Here is a 15,530-nt window from a genome sequence, read left to right on the forward strand (position 1 = left end):
CGCGAGCTATATTGATTTCTCCTCCTCGACAAGATGGTCGTTGAAAATCCGAGGGATTACGGGAACGGCATCGGGCGCCATGACGCATCGATTTCTCTCGCCATCGTCGAATCCGCCACCTTTCCAACGCACGTTTCTCGACTGCCCGCAACCAGATATTACGCGAGTGTTACTTACCGCTCCACTCGGCGTTTTATGTGCCGCGAAGAGAATCCAGTAAAGAAACTCGGGCAAGAATTACGCCGCGCTACGTGACATCGTCGGCAGCGAACAAACGCGAGCACACACGTCGAAGAACGTCGCACGATTCACGGATTGTGACGCGGCGGAAACGATGATGGTGCGAAACGATCGTGTGGCGCATGCGCAATGCCAACTACCTTTATCGAACGTCGAACAACGTCGAATGTAGTCGAATGCCAACAGTTCGCTGAGCCAGCCGCCCACACACATATAAGCGTACCGTGGCGTGCCGCGCCCCACATAGACGAAATAATTCTTGCCAAACGATCTCTTGGAATGTTAATCTAGCGGCATTAGACTAGTATCCATAATCGGTTCTTATACATATTCAAGATCATAAATACAGTCTTATACTCGTATTCATAGGGCCTTATATTTATATAAGGCTTCCTTAAATTTATCTTTAAATACTCTACGAATTATTTCATTGGCTGTTGAGCATCTAAAGATAAATTTAAGGAAGTATAAGGTCTGACTATGAATATGGCCATTAAGGTGTCCAACAAGCGACTCTGCAATACAACACAATGATCATCTCCTTGTTTATCATTGGCGAACAAGGATGTAATGATGCACCGTGTCATGTGTGTCTCTTGGAAGATACCCTTAAACACAACTCATTAACTCTTAACCAAGGTTTAATTTATTCTTCTTCTTCTTCTAGACTACGTTTCAAAACTTCCTCTCCGAGAAAAATTTTATTCGAAATATATAGCATACGTAACGTATATTGTAACATATAGAGTAAAATCTTCCTCGGAGAGAAAGATTTTACAATTTGGAATATAGCCCTAATTGAAAAGAGATGAGAAATAAGTTGAATCTCGGTTAAGCGTTAACCGTGAGTTGTGAAACTGAGCCTTAAGCTATCATAAACCAATGGCTGTGTTTAGCAGAGAAAACTAATCCGTAGCGCTTAATAATTCTTCAGTATAATTGGTTCTTACATTTAGATCCAATGAAGAATTAAAGCAAGAACCAATCATATTAAAGAATCACTAATCACCAACTGATTAGTTTTCTCTGTTGAACGCAGTCAATTAGAACCGTAACTACAGATACAAACGTCGTTCTATCTTCTTTAGCAGGACTGCCAAATAGATGTACAAGAACGCATTCACAAAGAGAGGATTCACCAAATTAAATTTAAAAAATCAATTCTCTATTCCTGTAACATGAATTGCATGATCTCGCTTTTATTAGATTGCTTCCAAAACGTATATTTAGAGAAATATTTTTGTTTTAGGGAATTGTAACTTTTTTCTAGAGCGGAAATGTAAAAAATAAAAATTTTTACCATTGATTTAAATTTTTTACTTTTCACGTGTTGTCCTAGAGAAAATGTTATAGATCAATATCCTGATACGAAAATAGCTTTGTATGTACTGAAAGATTTTAACAGCATCGAGAAATAAACACTATCTGATCCGACCAATGGTTTCAAATTTTCGCGACACGGTTTCTCAAAAATTGCTTCCTAAAGATGTTTAAAAAAATAACTTATTTAAAAAATAAATAAAAATATTATGAGCAACGTGCGATAAAATCCCTTTTATATAAAATATACCATATGCGTCATCATCATATGCGTCAAATATATCATATGCGTCAGCGATTGCCATGCATTTTGGAATTCAATAAATAAAAAAAAAAGAACTTGTTTGCAAAAAGGAAAAGTAGCCCCAAATTACATTAAGACGATCTTGAAATAATATATATGATTTTTGTTGTAAACTGCGCGACTCAAGGAAAAAATGCAGTTGGAATAAGCCATGTTTTAACAATATAATAATTTAATATATAAATGATATGCTTCATAACAATCGAGAATTTGCAATAATAAATTATAACACAGCAGGTATAAAATATTTCTTATTTTACAGCTTGTAAAATAAGTACAACAAACATTGTCCCGTTTTATATTGGAAAAATTTAACAAACTGAGGAACACACATTCAATAATAATTCAGTCTTATCTAATTATGTATACTTCATAAGTGACATTTTACAATATATTGTCATTTCTCATATCTTTTAATAAAAATAAGCAAATATTCCTATTGTCGGCTGTAAAATGATATTATAATTTTAAATTATCTATGTATAATATATTATTCCTGCAGACATTCTCAAAAATTTATTCCTTATGGAAAATGATTTTCAGGCATTCGCCTCTCATCATGTTGGTTCGTGGAATATTCACGTGAAATTTTCTCGCAATCATTTATTGACCTACGTAAATCATCAATCACACAAGAGAGATGTATATAAACATTCTTATTTCTTTCACTAACTTTTCTTCTTGATCTTTTCTTTGCTCTTTACATCTATGTTCCAGTAATAAAGAAGCTGTGTTACTATTACAGCGTTTGCTAAAGTGGAACACACGTACATTAATATCATAGCGGTATCACCAGTTTCTTGAATAGAGGTAAAAATTCTGGCAAGAGAACCGAAGAACAGCATCAAACATGTTACTGCCGATAACTGGCCGGTACTTCCATTGGAATAATTTGTATAAGCTTGCATAAACTGTAACCCCATATAAAAGCATGGATTAATATTTATAATATATATATTTGCAATAATAAGAATAAGAACAAATTCTCAAAAATAGTTATAGTTCTGATAATCTAATTTCTTACCTTACTTATAAGAACAATGGGTATATTCATGGCTTGACATGCCCAGAGAACATTGATGGGCGTTAATCCACTATTAGCTGTAGAAATCACTGCTATATAAGCAGAAAGAAATGCGATTGCTTTCGCTGTGTCTCCATTATAATGCATTACTAGGATTGCGATGATCAAAGTTTGAAGCCCTAAAAATACTCCGTCTCCCCAGGCACTGAAATTAATTATACCAACATAAATAAAAATAAATGTATATAAAAACAGAAAATCTTGTATGTTCACACATACGTACACAACTTTTGTGTTTAAAAATTAGTCACCTAAATGGAAATCTACTGCAGAAACTGTATGAAGACATCGCGGTGATAGCAAATAAATCCAATAATATACTGAGGATGTTGATTCCCTCGCCACTTTTATTTTTTAGAATTTTTACAATTTGAGGTACTTTCACTAAAAATAAAAAACAGTATACAGTTAGATAAGACCTAAGATAAAAAAACATTTTTAGGAAACATGAAATAAGAACATATCTGGACAAATGAGATAAAAATGTATTTAAATAAAATATAAAATGCTATACACAAAATAGTTGCATGTACATATATAACTACTCTGATAGCAAAATGTTAGCAATTTGGCAGCAAACTTGATCAAATTTTTATTACAAAATCATAGCCATCTGTCTCTGCATTTGATTATGAATTTGTCGACAAAGCCTGCTGACAGGCTATGCCAGTAAATTGGTAGCAGAAATCGAGCAGAGTTCGCTCAAATTCAACAAAAAAGGTTCTGCTCTCAATCTGTTCTTAATCTGTTGTCAAGTTATGCAGGACTTTGTTCGGTTTCTGTTGCCGAAACATATCCAGCAGGCTTTGTCATATTTCTGACAACAATTTGCCGACAATGTCAGATAATACAAACTCTGGGTACAATTTGTTTTCTGCAATCAAAAATTAGTAGCTGGCCATGCTCAACATCTGTTCCATAAGCTTTGCTATCAGAATAAGTAATATTCCTGAAAAAAAATGTTTCATAAATATATATATATATAATTGTATATAATTATATTAAAAAATTGACATTTATATATAATTATATATAAAATATGTTTATATAATATTTTTTTCCAGGATTTACATTAATAATAAACTACATTCCTTATGATAATTATGCATAAGAGTATAGTTGTTATATAAAATACTTTAGTTTATATATTTTTGAAGCAACAGTTGAAGTAAATATCTTTATATCTAAAATCTATAACATACTAACCAAGAAAGGAACCTCCAACGATGCCCAGTCCCAGAATTTTGCTCAATGTTGTCTTGAAGCATCCGACTGAAACATTTTCAAGATAATCATACTTTACTTGTATGTGTGATTATGTTAATTAAAAAAATTCATTTTTAATCTCAATGATTTCACAAGTTACCAACAAATTTGAATGTCATATACAAAACAATCAAACATCGCGCAACAATATCTAAAATTACATAAGAATAGTTTCGACTTTTATAAGATTAATTAGTCACTTAAATTCGAGTGTAATTTTAAATTTTAAATGTCGGAAACATTACTGCTTTCATGTCAGAAATAAAATGTCACTGAAGAATCGTAAAAAAGCTTGCGATAAAAATAAAATGTAATATTATCGGAGCGAACATACCGTGAAAAAAATTGAATTTATTGAAGTACTCCTTTATGCATTCCTGAGTAAACAAAAATAACGTTGCTTTTCTGATATATTCTGCCATATTGCTGCAATTTGTTCCGTCTTCATCGACTGCAATGTACTATTTTGCGATGTAAATGCACGTGGAATATAAGAGGCTCAGATTAGACGTCCATAAAATCTTGATTTTTCGTTATCGCCGTCTCAATTAACCAGTAATAAGCAACAAAAAATTATTTTAAACATAAATCAATGCCAAGTGATAATACTGCCAACTCACATTATTGACGCTCACGGCATCAGTAGTAATGTTTATCAGTTACATAGAATAACTTTTTGAGTGATCTCTCGGATGATAATAGGGCTGTGTTTCAGAATTTACTGCCAGCACTGAAAATCTATAATGCACGTGACGTAAACTATAGCATTTTCAGTGTTGGCAGTAAATTTGGAACACAGCCCAGAACAAAGCATGAAAAAAAATCAATTTTTTTACCTCGAAATAAAAATTAAATCAAAATCTTATTTATTACACTGATTTATTATAAGTTTTTATTGATTATTGTTCATAGTTACTAATTATAAAAATAATGAAATAGCCTTGATCATTTGTAAACAAAATATAGCAGATAGACAATTTAAAATATAGAAATTATTGAAAGTATTAATTTAATTTTATGATACAAATAGACGATAATTTACCACATAATTCACATTGTTTAAATAGTTTTGCTTGTTAAGTTCAGAGGTGCTAGGGTCTAACTTTCAATATGGCGACATCTATGTATAAAGGGCCTCGCACAATAAAAAGAACATAGAACAGAGAATAAGAATTTCAATTTCTATCTGAAACTGTGTATTCCACAATACATGATTTCTGATAGATTAAAATTCTTATTCTCTGTTCTCTGTTCCTTTTATTGTGCGGAGGCCTTTATCTTCATTTTTACTACACCCAGCAAATGAGATGGATTGAAATGAATTGAAATGGATTCAGATTTTCAGAAATATTGATTCACGAATGTTAAAACGAAATGCTTTTCAATCCTGAATGCATTTTTATTCATTTATTAGGAATTGCATGGAGCATATCTCTATGCTTTTCAATCTAAAAATAATATTAGCTTTTTCATAACACACACATTGTGAATAGTTCAATTCAAAATTTTAAATAGGAAATACAGTTTTTCATTCCAATTGCATCTAATTGAATCCAATTAAATCGAAAAAAAAGTATTTCACTATTTAAAATATGCTGAAATACATTCGGGTAAAAAGAAATTTCAATCCATTCTCGTTTGTTGCAATTAGATTCTGCGCCCAATGGAGGAATATTAGGAATAGGAATAAATATTAAGATCTAAAATATTTCAATCTATCAGAAAGCATATATTCCAATGTAACTGATATCTGTTAGATTGAAATCTTAATATTTATTCCTGTTGTTAATATTTGTTCTAATACTTGTTGTGCGCAGGCCCTTATATTGTTCAATTGACGAGAATATTACATTTAAATATTACTCTCAGTAATAGCAAGGCATTGTAACAAATTAGAAAAGATAAAAAATAAAGATGGTTCTTCAACATAGCACAACAAGAGTAGACAAGATAAAAACATATCAGAGCATCGTATAAGACGACAGAAAATGAGCGTAATCTATGGAAGCAGCGGAGTAAACAATTTTAATAAACAATATTTAATGCGAAACGATAAATCTTTTAGATCAGTACTGGGATCCATTTATTTGCACATTTCAATCAATTTTTAGCTTGATTCCTGCCCCTTTTACTTCACTTCGACTGATTGGCATTTAAGCGCACGGATTGATAAAGAGGCAAGAACCAAGTTGAAAATCGGCCGAAATGTGCAAGTAAATCTCAGCACTTTTAGATTATAATTCCCAACTTATCGGAAAAGTATATTTTGATGGTGGGCATTATATGAGCAAGAGATTCATTTGAGATCAATAACAGAATCAATAGATTTTGCACTTGAGTAGAGTACGTAAATCAGTAATTAATGTATACCGAATTAATGTATACCGAAGAATTGGCAAGAATGATGCGTAGACAATAGTTCTGCACTCGCTGAAGGTGAGCCAAATGAGTATGAGATGTGGCAGCCTATAGTGGAGTCGCGTAGATTACAGGCGAAATGCTGCGCTCCTTATATTATCTCTCCCAGATGATTCTTATTAATGAGTTCTCCGCCACGACCTTATCTGTTCTTCCACGGCGGAAATGTGTACTACTTGCTCACTCGCGATTTTCGTGATATATACGTGGAATATTCATACAATATTCTGCAACATTTCATCAACATTTGAATATTTTGTAACAATTCTTTCATGTATCGGAATATTCGGTACATTGGAAAATATGAATCGAATTTTCTATGAATATTTAATGTTAGTTGGACTATTTCAAGAAAAACAGATATTTGAAAGGCAGACAAGATAAAATTAATTTATTATTTGTAAACATAATAATAAATTATACTATCATAGACATTATATAGTTATCTAAATAAATTTAATTAAAATTTAAACATATTAAATCAGTGTTAGTCGAATTATTTTGACAAAAATTAAAAAAATATCAAAGTCAGGAAAACGATCAAATATACGATGTCCCTTCTAATACATTTGTATTTCTTAATGAAAATAGCAATATATAATACATTTAATATAAAAAAAAAAACAGTCGTCCCGGAAAGTCGAGAAATCCCAGGTTCGAATCCTGGCTGAGATAATATTTTTCACAAGTTCTTTACAGTTTTTTTAATTTAATTTAGGGAGAATTATTATAGCATCTCAAATTAATTATGTTCCCAGATAGCCAAATAAGGACAATATGTTGCCATTTTACTATCATTATTCCGCAATTCATCAAATTAAAGTCAAGGTGTTTCCACAAATTGATGTCACGTAAAGTTCTCCTTAGAATTCGGCAAACTGCTGACAAGTTGTCATCATCATGCGTGCATGGCATCAGTTTGCTATCAATTGTTGACGAGTTTATTATTTCTCAATGTATACTCTTACAATTTCGTAAATCTATTTATTCTTCTGATGCTAACTCAATTCATTAGATTCCAATGACAACAAATTGTCGACAAGTTGAAAACAATACATGCAGTGCATCAATTTGTTCCATATGCTAAATCTCGCTTGGCTACCTGGGTTGAAAGTTCGAAGATTTCGGCGCACAGGGAATAAATTGATACTGAGAGAATTTAATACAGGATTTAATACATTTGGACATTATTCAAATATTTCGATGTGCAATCATATTTTAAATTTAAGGAATACATTATTTCGAAATATCGAATTTTAACCGTTCGAACTTTAATCATTGGCGTTCATATTTATGAAAATAGCAATTATATAATAATTAATAAAAAATTTAATGTAAATGGATGTTATGAAATATTATCACAATTAATTTTTTTGGAATAAGTGGAAAGTTCCAGAATAAAATTTTTGGAGAACTGCATCGTCATTGTGTTGAAGAACGCGACATTTTTATTATTATGCGCCAAAAAGGTCACGCAATCTTGACATTCTCTCGATATAAATAATAATATATACTTATATATAAGTTAAATAAGAAGAGAGTAGATAATATCTCAACGATATAAGATAAGAAGTCGTGAAAGAAACTTATGCATTGAAAAATAAATTTAGATAATTAAAGGAAATTAAACAAAGATCCACGTAACGATGCCACATACATATAGGTGAAATTTTTAAATAGTAACTTTTGAACTTACTTTACTTTTTTATATGTAACTTATTATTTTACAGTAATTATTTCATGGAAATTTGTTCATATATGTATATGTTTGTATAAATATGTATGTACCTACATATACTTATACAAATTATTTTCACATATATACGCGATGATGTAATCGGCAACTTCATCTTTTACTGTCGCCGATGCTGCCCGTCAGCAACAGTGATATGTCAACCACACGAATTTTTTGTGCTTCTCCATTCTATTAATGTTTCGTTAAGCAAATTCCTAAAAATTTCAAAGTATCGTGGGAAGATCAACGCTGCGCTTGCGCGCGCCTTATCTCACACGCGATCAACGCTAAATTTAGTGTCAGAAACGGAATTTGGCTAGTTGCCGAAAATAGATCAGTTATCAAATGGAGATCGAGATTTATCCTCTCTTGCCCTCTCATAATTAGCGATACCAGGCCGAACGAACGATTCATCAGGCTACCACCTGCCGCCACTTCTCCACGCGGTCACGGAGATGCAGCCGTGTAAGTAGGTCAGAGTGCATGCAAAGTCGAGGAACGAAGTGTGGTCCGATTAACCACGTGATCGCTTTGACTTCCTCGCCTATATTCTAACGGAGCCGGAGGTCGCACGGGGGTGTGCTGCGGGGGTGTGCGGAGGTGCCTGGTACGCTCCTCCTTGCGCTCTGCAACTACCACCCGTGAGGCTCACGTGTCCAGGAACGTTTCGTTTGCTATTATTGCCCAGGTTAACGCAATCGTTTACCTTGTTCATTGTATATGTACGCATCCCTCAAGTAACAATTAGAAAGTACTCGAGAACATGTCTTATCACATATCGGATATCCTTCAGAAATCCGACTTAATACCTACTGGAAGATAGTGTTTAATTACTTATTTCGAATCTTAAAAATACTGAACAACAGTGCTCTCAATATTTAAAATAATTATAATTAATTATTATTAATCAATAACAATTTAATACTTTCAAATAACATGTTAATATTTTTAATATTAAATTTCTCTAACAATATATTAATTTCATTTATATAACAATTCTCGAATCATAACTTTATAATTTAATAGTATTTGGATGCTTCAGAGATAAAAATTACTGAAAAAACCTGTAAAAATCAATATCTTACTTCAAATAAGACTTATTTTTGAGTATATTAAAATTATTGCTTTACAAGGAAAAAAATGAAGAAAACAATCTTATAAAAATTCTATTACAATATAATTAAGGCAGTACAGCAAAGAGTTTCCTATGAATCGAATTTTTTCTCCAGTTAGTCTGAGCTGATTGGTTCCTTTTAATGGCTCGAGGGAGAAGCGAAGGAGATTTCATTAAACGATTTCCTTGATATCAGTGCGATCTTACTATTTCGATAAGGGGCGCTTTAAAACACCCCTGAGGCGCGCGCTTGCGAAATATCAAATTCTACTACCTCACTCGCGTGTGTCCACATCGTCGTCGTTCAGTCTTGCCTCCACTTCCATCCGGGAGTGTTTTTCATCTTCAATCTCCGAATAATCTACCGATCTACCTCGCGACTACTAATTCTTCACTTGATCCTCGAAACAACGTCATTAATTGGTCTTGCAAATACATTTACTCTTTGATATCTGCAAAAAATGTATTTATTGGAACAACAACGAGGATTCAACAGGTATCAGAAGTGACGCAGTGAGCTTTTTTACAAGCTACTAGTTTTATTAAAAACTAAACACATGCTCTTCATTCTCGCGTTGTTCGTGTTAAATTATATTTTTGGGGTCGCGTTCAGATTCCTCCCCTCTCCTCCCCCTCCTCCCGAGTACTCCAAAGATATTATACTATCCTTATTTAACATTTAATAAATAACAGAGTTAAAATAATATGTGAGTGGTGGAAATTTGAACATAGTTCTAGAATTTTTCTATATTGAACATTAGATCCTCACATATGATTGAGTCATTTGTGTTGTGCACATTTTTTTTTCTTTGGAATACTAGGAGTATTAAATAATTAGTTATAACATTTATATACAATTTTTTAAATTAATATATAAATACTTACAAATAATTTTTAAAGATGTCAAAGTGCAACTATACTAAAGATGTAAAAATCATTTAATAATTTTTAAAAAATGATGACAATTAACATGAACGACTCATCGCCTGCAGTATGGAACTGGAAAATTATCGTATGAATGAAGAGTTCAGATTAGTTTTATTAGAAATAATACGTATTTTCAGATCTGATCTAATAAATTGTAAATATAAATATATTTGCAAAAACAGTTTCAGATTAAAACAATAGCGCTTCCTTTGAATATATCTTTTACCGAAATCCATTGAAATAATGAAGAACACGTGAAAATTAACGCATTTGCGCGGGAAGCTGTGCAGTAGATCCACTACATGAATGCTAAGGATGGGTCCTCTTCAAATCTGGAAAATTCAAACGAAGAAAAGAAAGACAAAAAAGAAAACATTGAGAATGAAGATGAAAATCCCGGAGAGGAAGTGGCGATAAAGACGGATGCGACAGATTGTGATATCAAATCCCTCAAAGGTTTGAAATATTCATATCAATAATCAAGAGTAAGTATATAAATAATATATTATAATCATATATCGTTTACAATTTTTGTCAAAGAGGAACCAGATTGTCTGGAAAACAAATGTGAGTCGTCTTTAGAACTGCCTTTAGAACCAACCCTTCACGAGCGATTTTTGCGTATTAAGCAAACCGTGAAGGACGCTATAGCTGCCCATCATACTTTTATGATTTACGGCAAGTCACGGGTCATTCGCGATTGCATGTTGAAGCGAGGATGGTGTGAGAGATTTTATCGCAGGAACAGCGGCGGTAATAAATCACGTACAACTTTATAATTACTCTAATGGACGATTTTAGTTTTTTTTTCAAGTGCAGCAAGGTGCAGCATTCCTCTACGTTGCAGTTTGAGCACAGTCACTCACTTCATCCAGTCAGAAATGATTTGACTAATTATTTCTAGTATATTTAATATGTCTTTGAATTGATAACAATGATTTTAGGTGATCAACATTTCAACGTCGATTCTAACCCAGTGCTTCTACTGGCTGGAATCGGCAATTTAAAGGATCAGCAAAATGAAGGTTTATTGATGTCGAGGATGCTCGCCAATCACACCGTTGACTTTCTATGGAATACTGGGTCCGACTGGCCCGGATGGCCTGCCCAAGATAATAAAACTACTGTGTTCAATCGATATTGTCGAGCTGGCTTCACATCTAAGGTATCATATACACATCCGTGCCTCAACTATTTTTAACTTTGATGAGGTATTAATTTTTATACTTAGAAAAAAGTGGCAGTAACTATAAAGGTAACAATTACACAGTTTCGTATGTAGAATTAATGTATAGTTGAATAAACTATTTTATAGTTATAATAATAATAATAATAAGTATGTTGTCACTTTTATAGTTTCAACTGATTTTTCTTTTTGCAGTTCACGCATAATATAAACAATGATTTTTCTAATATTAACAGAAGAATATTTGCGAATAATTTCTCTCAAAAACTTGGCGAACTTGACCTTTCGTAAAATTGCTTTTTTTTTAAGCATAGAGATGTTTACAAAGATTGGCGAGAATGCACACTTTTCGCGAGCGTGACGGCGATTGTTAGGAATAAAGTTGCATGTACTTCTTTGAAAATCAATTATTCAGGTGGGCTTGTGTTCAAACGTCAGGCAAATGCACTGGTATTACGAAGCTGGAGTGGCTAACACTTTGTTTCCACGTTGCTACAACATATGTCAAAGCGATCAGATGCATGCTTTCATCGAGGACTTTCGGTGAGAGTTTGCCGATAACTTAAAAAAGAAAAACTTACTTTTCACTACATATCCAAATTATATAAATATTTAATATACATAATTGTTGATAATAAAAAAACTAATCAAAGATGCTTCATTAGACTCACAGGCTGTTTGAGTCTCTTAAAATGGTTGGTGGACAAAGTCAATGCTGAGGATGAAGACGTTGTACGTTCATCAACCGGCACCGTGCCTCTCAAAGTTCTTGATTTCGCGATCAAAAGATGTAGTGACTATATCAGCGCTCAATCACACGAGGACATTGATCAGGAAGGTGAAAAGGTTTGGTCTCATCAGTGGGATCAATTTATCAGTTGGTGTTATCAGATAGTTCGCGGTCAGGCTCTCTTCATTCGCACCAACATGCCCTTCAACGTGAGATATTTACTAGCAAATAATATTTTTTTCTTCATTTACTTATAAGCATTTATTCTCTTATAATACCTTTTTATCATTTAAAAATATGTCGTACTTGTCAACAGAAATATATCCTGGCTTCAAAGCACATATTAAAGAAAATAAGGAAGTACTGGCCGCAGATTGAAATGGACGGCATAATGAACATATGGATTTTAAAACCTGGGAACAAGAGTCGGGGACGTGGTATTGTTCTGATGAACAAGTTGGAGGACGTAGTAGCGAAAGTAAATCCAACAGGCAAACAGGACACGCGATATGTCGTGCAGAAATATATCGGTAATAAAACTTTCCGATTAATAATTTCAATGGAGCGCTAGCTGATTAATGCAGGTGTTTTCATTCGTTCAGTTAAAAATAATCTGATTATTTCTGTAGAACGGCCGTTTCTGATTCACCATACAAAATTCGACATAAGACAATGGTTCATCGTGACGTGCGCTCAACCTTTAACTCTTTGGATGTATAAGTACGTAAATATATCAAGAATTTAAATAAGTCACGACATATCGTAACATTGCTCATGCTAGAACAATTAACAAACACAATAGCGACTCAACCATAAGGAATGATAGTTTTAAAAGTAGGGTAATAATCAATTTATGCCTCGTTTATATTAAAACGCGCAATTCTGTTCTTCGGTAGTCAAACTTGCGGATATAAATATCCAGACGATATACATAACACAATACGCTATCTGCAATTATCGCTAATAAAATAGCAGCCAAGACAAAAAGACATTTCGTCAAGTTTATTGTTTGTTTACAGAGAAAGCTATCTTCGTTTTTGCTCGCAAAAGTTCAGTCTGAATGATTTTCATGAGTCGATTCACCTGTGCAATAACGCAATTCAATGCAAATACAATAACTGCGGCGACAGAGACTCTGCTCTACCCGCGGACAATATGTGGGACGCAACGACATTCAAAGAGTTCCTCAGGTATTTTACACATAAAGAATCATGCATTTTTTAAGAATTTCTATTATGTAACTATAAGTACTATTTATGCATATTTAGTTTTTCTTTTTTTAAATAAAGCAAGAATAATTCTCATGAAAATTTTTTAGATCTCAAGGTCATGCTAATGCGTGGGATGAACAGATCTATCCAGGAATGAAACAAAGTTTAGTGGGCTCGTTATTGGCTAGTCAAGAAGCCATGGATCGACGGAAAAACAGTTTTGAATTGTACGGCGCTGATTTTATGATCATGGAGGACTTTTCCGTATGGCTGATCGAGATCAACAGTCATCCAGACATGAGCTACTCCACCAGTGTTACTACGCGATTGTGTCGACAAGTGATGGAAGATACCATTAAAGGTAATTAACAATCTAATCTAAACATTACTATTTTCCTTTCACATTATTGCATTGTTAGGGTAAAAAATTGTATTTTTGCTGATACAGTCGTGGTAGATTTTCGAGAAGATAAAAATGCGGATACTGGAGACTTTGAGTTAGCATATAAGCAAAGACTGCCGAGTTGCCAACCGTACTTAGGCGCAGCTCTGACGCTTCAGGGTACTCGTATTACCATCTGCGAGAAGAAATGGAATTTGCATCAAGATTTTAAATCTAACTTAGTCGCAAGATCTCCAATGGTAAGTTAGACAAAGATAAGAGACGATATAGCATTGTTAGATCGAGATTCGAATTTGATTTATCCATCGACAGATGAAAAAGAAGCCAATGGTACATAGCAACATTGGACCAGTGATCGTCGATCTCATCGAGGAACTGGAGATTCAGCTCGATCAAGAATGTTCTTATTATAACATCAATTCGCCTAAGTCGAGATCAGCACTTCCAGCGACTGCACCGACGAAGCCTTTAAAGGCGATTTCTGATGAGAAAGCGGATACTATGACAAAGAGTACTTCAGCAGATATAACAACAATCAGCAGATCTATCAACAAAGCAAAAGCACCTACTCCGTCCAAAATTAACGTCCAGGTAATTATTATTTATAATTATATTAGAAATTGGTCCTTCTTCTCTAAAATTAATGATTATTCAACTTGCTGTTATAACTATTATCCAAGCAGAACAGGTTATGATAATTTAAAAAATGAATGATGTTAAAGTAGATCGTGATTGATCGAATGACTTTTAATAATCATTTTGAAGTCACTTTGACATCATTGTGATTTTTTTGTTCTGCTTGATTAATATTATTTAATCTTACATGTTTTATAGAACCACACTAAATCTTCGAATAACGAAAAAAGATCTTCACATAAACCGGCACGAAAATTACACATGTCCACCAACACTGCAGGCAGTAAACTGGATATATCCTCGAGACAAACGTTGATCTCGAAAATCATGGCTCTTCAGGAGCAATCAACAAAAGAGGCGCCTAAATCCGAGAAACCGTTGAGAAAAAATGAGGACAAGGTTAATAATGTTAATATTAATACAAATTTTTCATTAAATTAATACTTTTATTAATACTTGAAAATTAATTAACGAATTTTTTTTACTCTTGATTTCTTTATTTAGATCATCAAAACTATGATACGAGATACCATGAAAAAATACAAAAGAAACATGATTAATCGACCAGAAGTACCGTCACTGCCTTCTATACTTACATCGCCAATTGAGAAAGTCACACCCGTGTCGACGACGAAAAGCAAGAGTCGCAGCTTCCTTAAAAAACAAACGCACCGTAAAAAAAATAAAATTTTATCAGACATCTCCGATATGTACGCTGTCGGTTTGAGTCTAACCAAATAATTGAAAACAATCTGTCAGTCACTCGTTGTTCGTTATTTTTCTCTTTACTGTTGATCGATTCTCTAATTCTATCTACAAGTGATATATGCAACTAATAAATGTTACAATTATACTCCTAACAATCGTTTTATTTCTATCCGTATGAAAAATCATTTTTTTAGGATATATAATTTTATCAAAAAAAAAAAAAAAAAAAAAAAAAAAAAAAAAAAAAA

General features: G+C 33.1%; 3 protein-coding genes across 3 annotated transcripts in view; 1 reads left to right on the top strand and 2 right to left on the bottom strand.

Moving 5' to 3' along the window:
* LOC108684684 (tetratricopeptide repeat protein 14 homolog) overlaps positions 1-295 on the bottom strand; it is a 10,110-nt gene extending 9,815 nt beyond the window's left edge. Inside the window, exon 1 of the mRNA XM_018189137.1 lies at positions 178-295. The gene's annotated coding sequence lies outside the window, so the exon portion shown is untranslated. The remainder of the gene's footprint in view (positions 1-177) is intronic.
* Positions 296-2,364: 2,069 nt separating this feature from the next.
* On the bottom strand, positions 2,365-4,848 carry LOC108684654 (mannose-P-dolichol utilization defect 1 protein homolog). The gene is made up of 5 exons (XM_018189089.1): positions 4,549-4,848; positions 4,155-4,220; positions 3,200-3,332; positions 2,889-3,093; positions 2,365-2,775 (listed from the first exon to the last, which is right to left on the bottom strand). The coding sequence occupies exons 1-5, from the start codon at positions 4,634-4,636 to the stop codon at positions 2,533-2,535; spliced, it is 735 nt and encodes a 244-aa protein (XP_018044578.1). The 5' UTR covers positions 4,637-4,848; the 3' UTR covers positions 2,365-2,532.
* A 3,732-nt stretch (positions 4,849-8,580) lies between these two features.
* The window catches only part of LOC108684693 (tubulin glycylase 3A-like), a 10,942-nt gene continuing 3,992 nt past the window's right edge, over positions 8,581-15,530 (top strand). The window contains exons 1-14 of the mRNA XM_018189146.1: positions 8,581-8,832; positions 10,591-10,864; positions 10,949-11,161; positions 11,353-11,573; positions 12,010-12,137; positions 12,260-12,533; positions 12,641-12,854; positions 12,954-13,044; positions 13,344-13,514; positions 13,643-13,896; positions 13,984-14,177; positions 14,251-14,529; positions 14,773-14,973; positions 15,079-15,301. Of these exons, the coding sequence (XP_018044635.1) occupies positions 10,711-10,864; positions 10,949-11,161; positions 11,353-11,573; positions 12,010-12,137; positions 12,260-12,533; positions 12,641-12,854; positions 12,954-13,044; positions 13,344-13,514; positions 13,643-13,896; positions 13,984-14,177; positions 14,251-14,529; positions 14,773-14,973; positions 15,079-15,301 (2,617 nt within the window). The 5' untranslated portion in view covers positions 8,581-8,832; positions 10,591-10,710. The remainder of the gene's footprint in view (positions 8,833-10,590; positions 10,865-10,948; positions 11,162-11,352; positions 11,574-12,009; positions 12,138-12,259; positions 12,534-12,640; positions 12,855-12,953; positions 13,045-13,343; positions 13,515-13,642; positions 13,897-13,983; positions 14,178-14,250; positions 14,530-14,772; positions 14,974-15,078; positions 15,302-15,530) is intronic.

Source organism: Atta colombica, unplaced genomic scaffold (assembly GCF_001594045.1).
Source record: "Atta colombica isolate Treedump-2 unplaced genomic scaffold, Acol1.0 scaffold137, whole genome shotgun sequence".
NCBI lineage: Eukaryota > Metazoa > Arthropoda > Insecta > Hymenoptera > Formicidae > Atta > Atta colombica.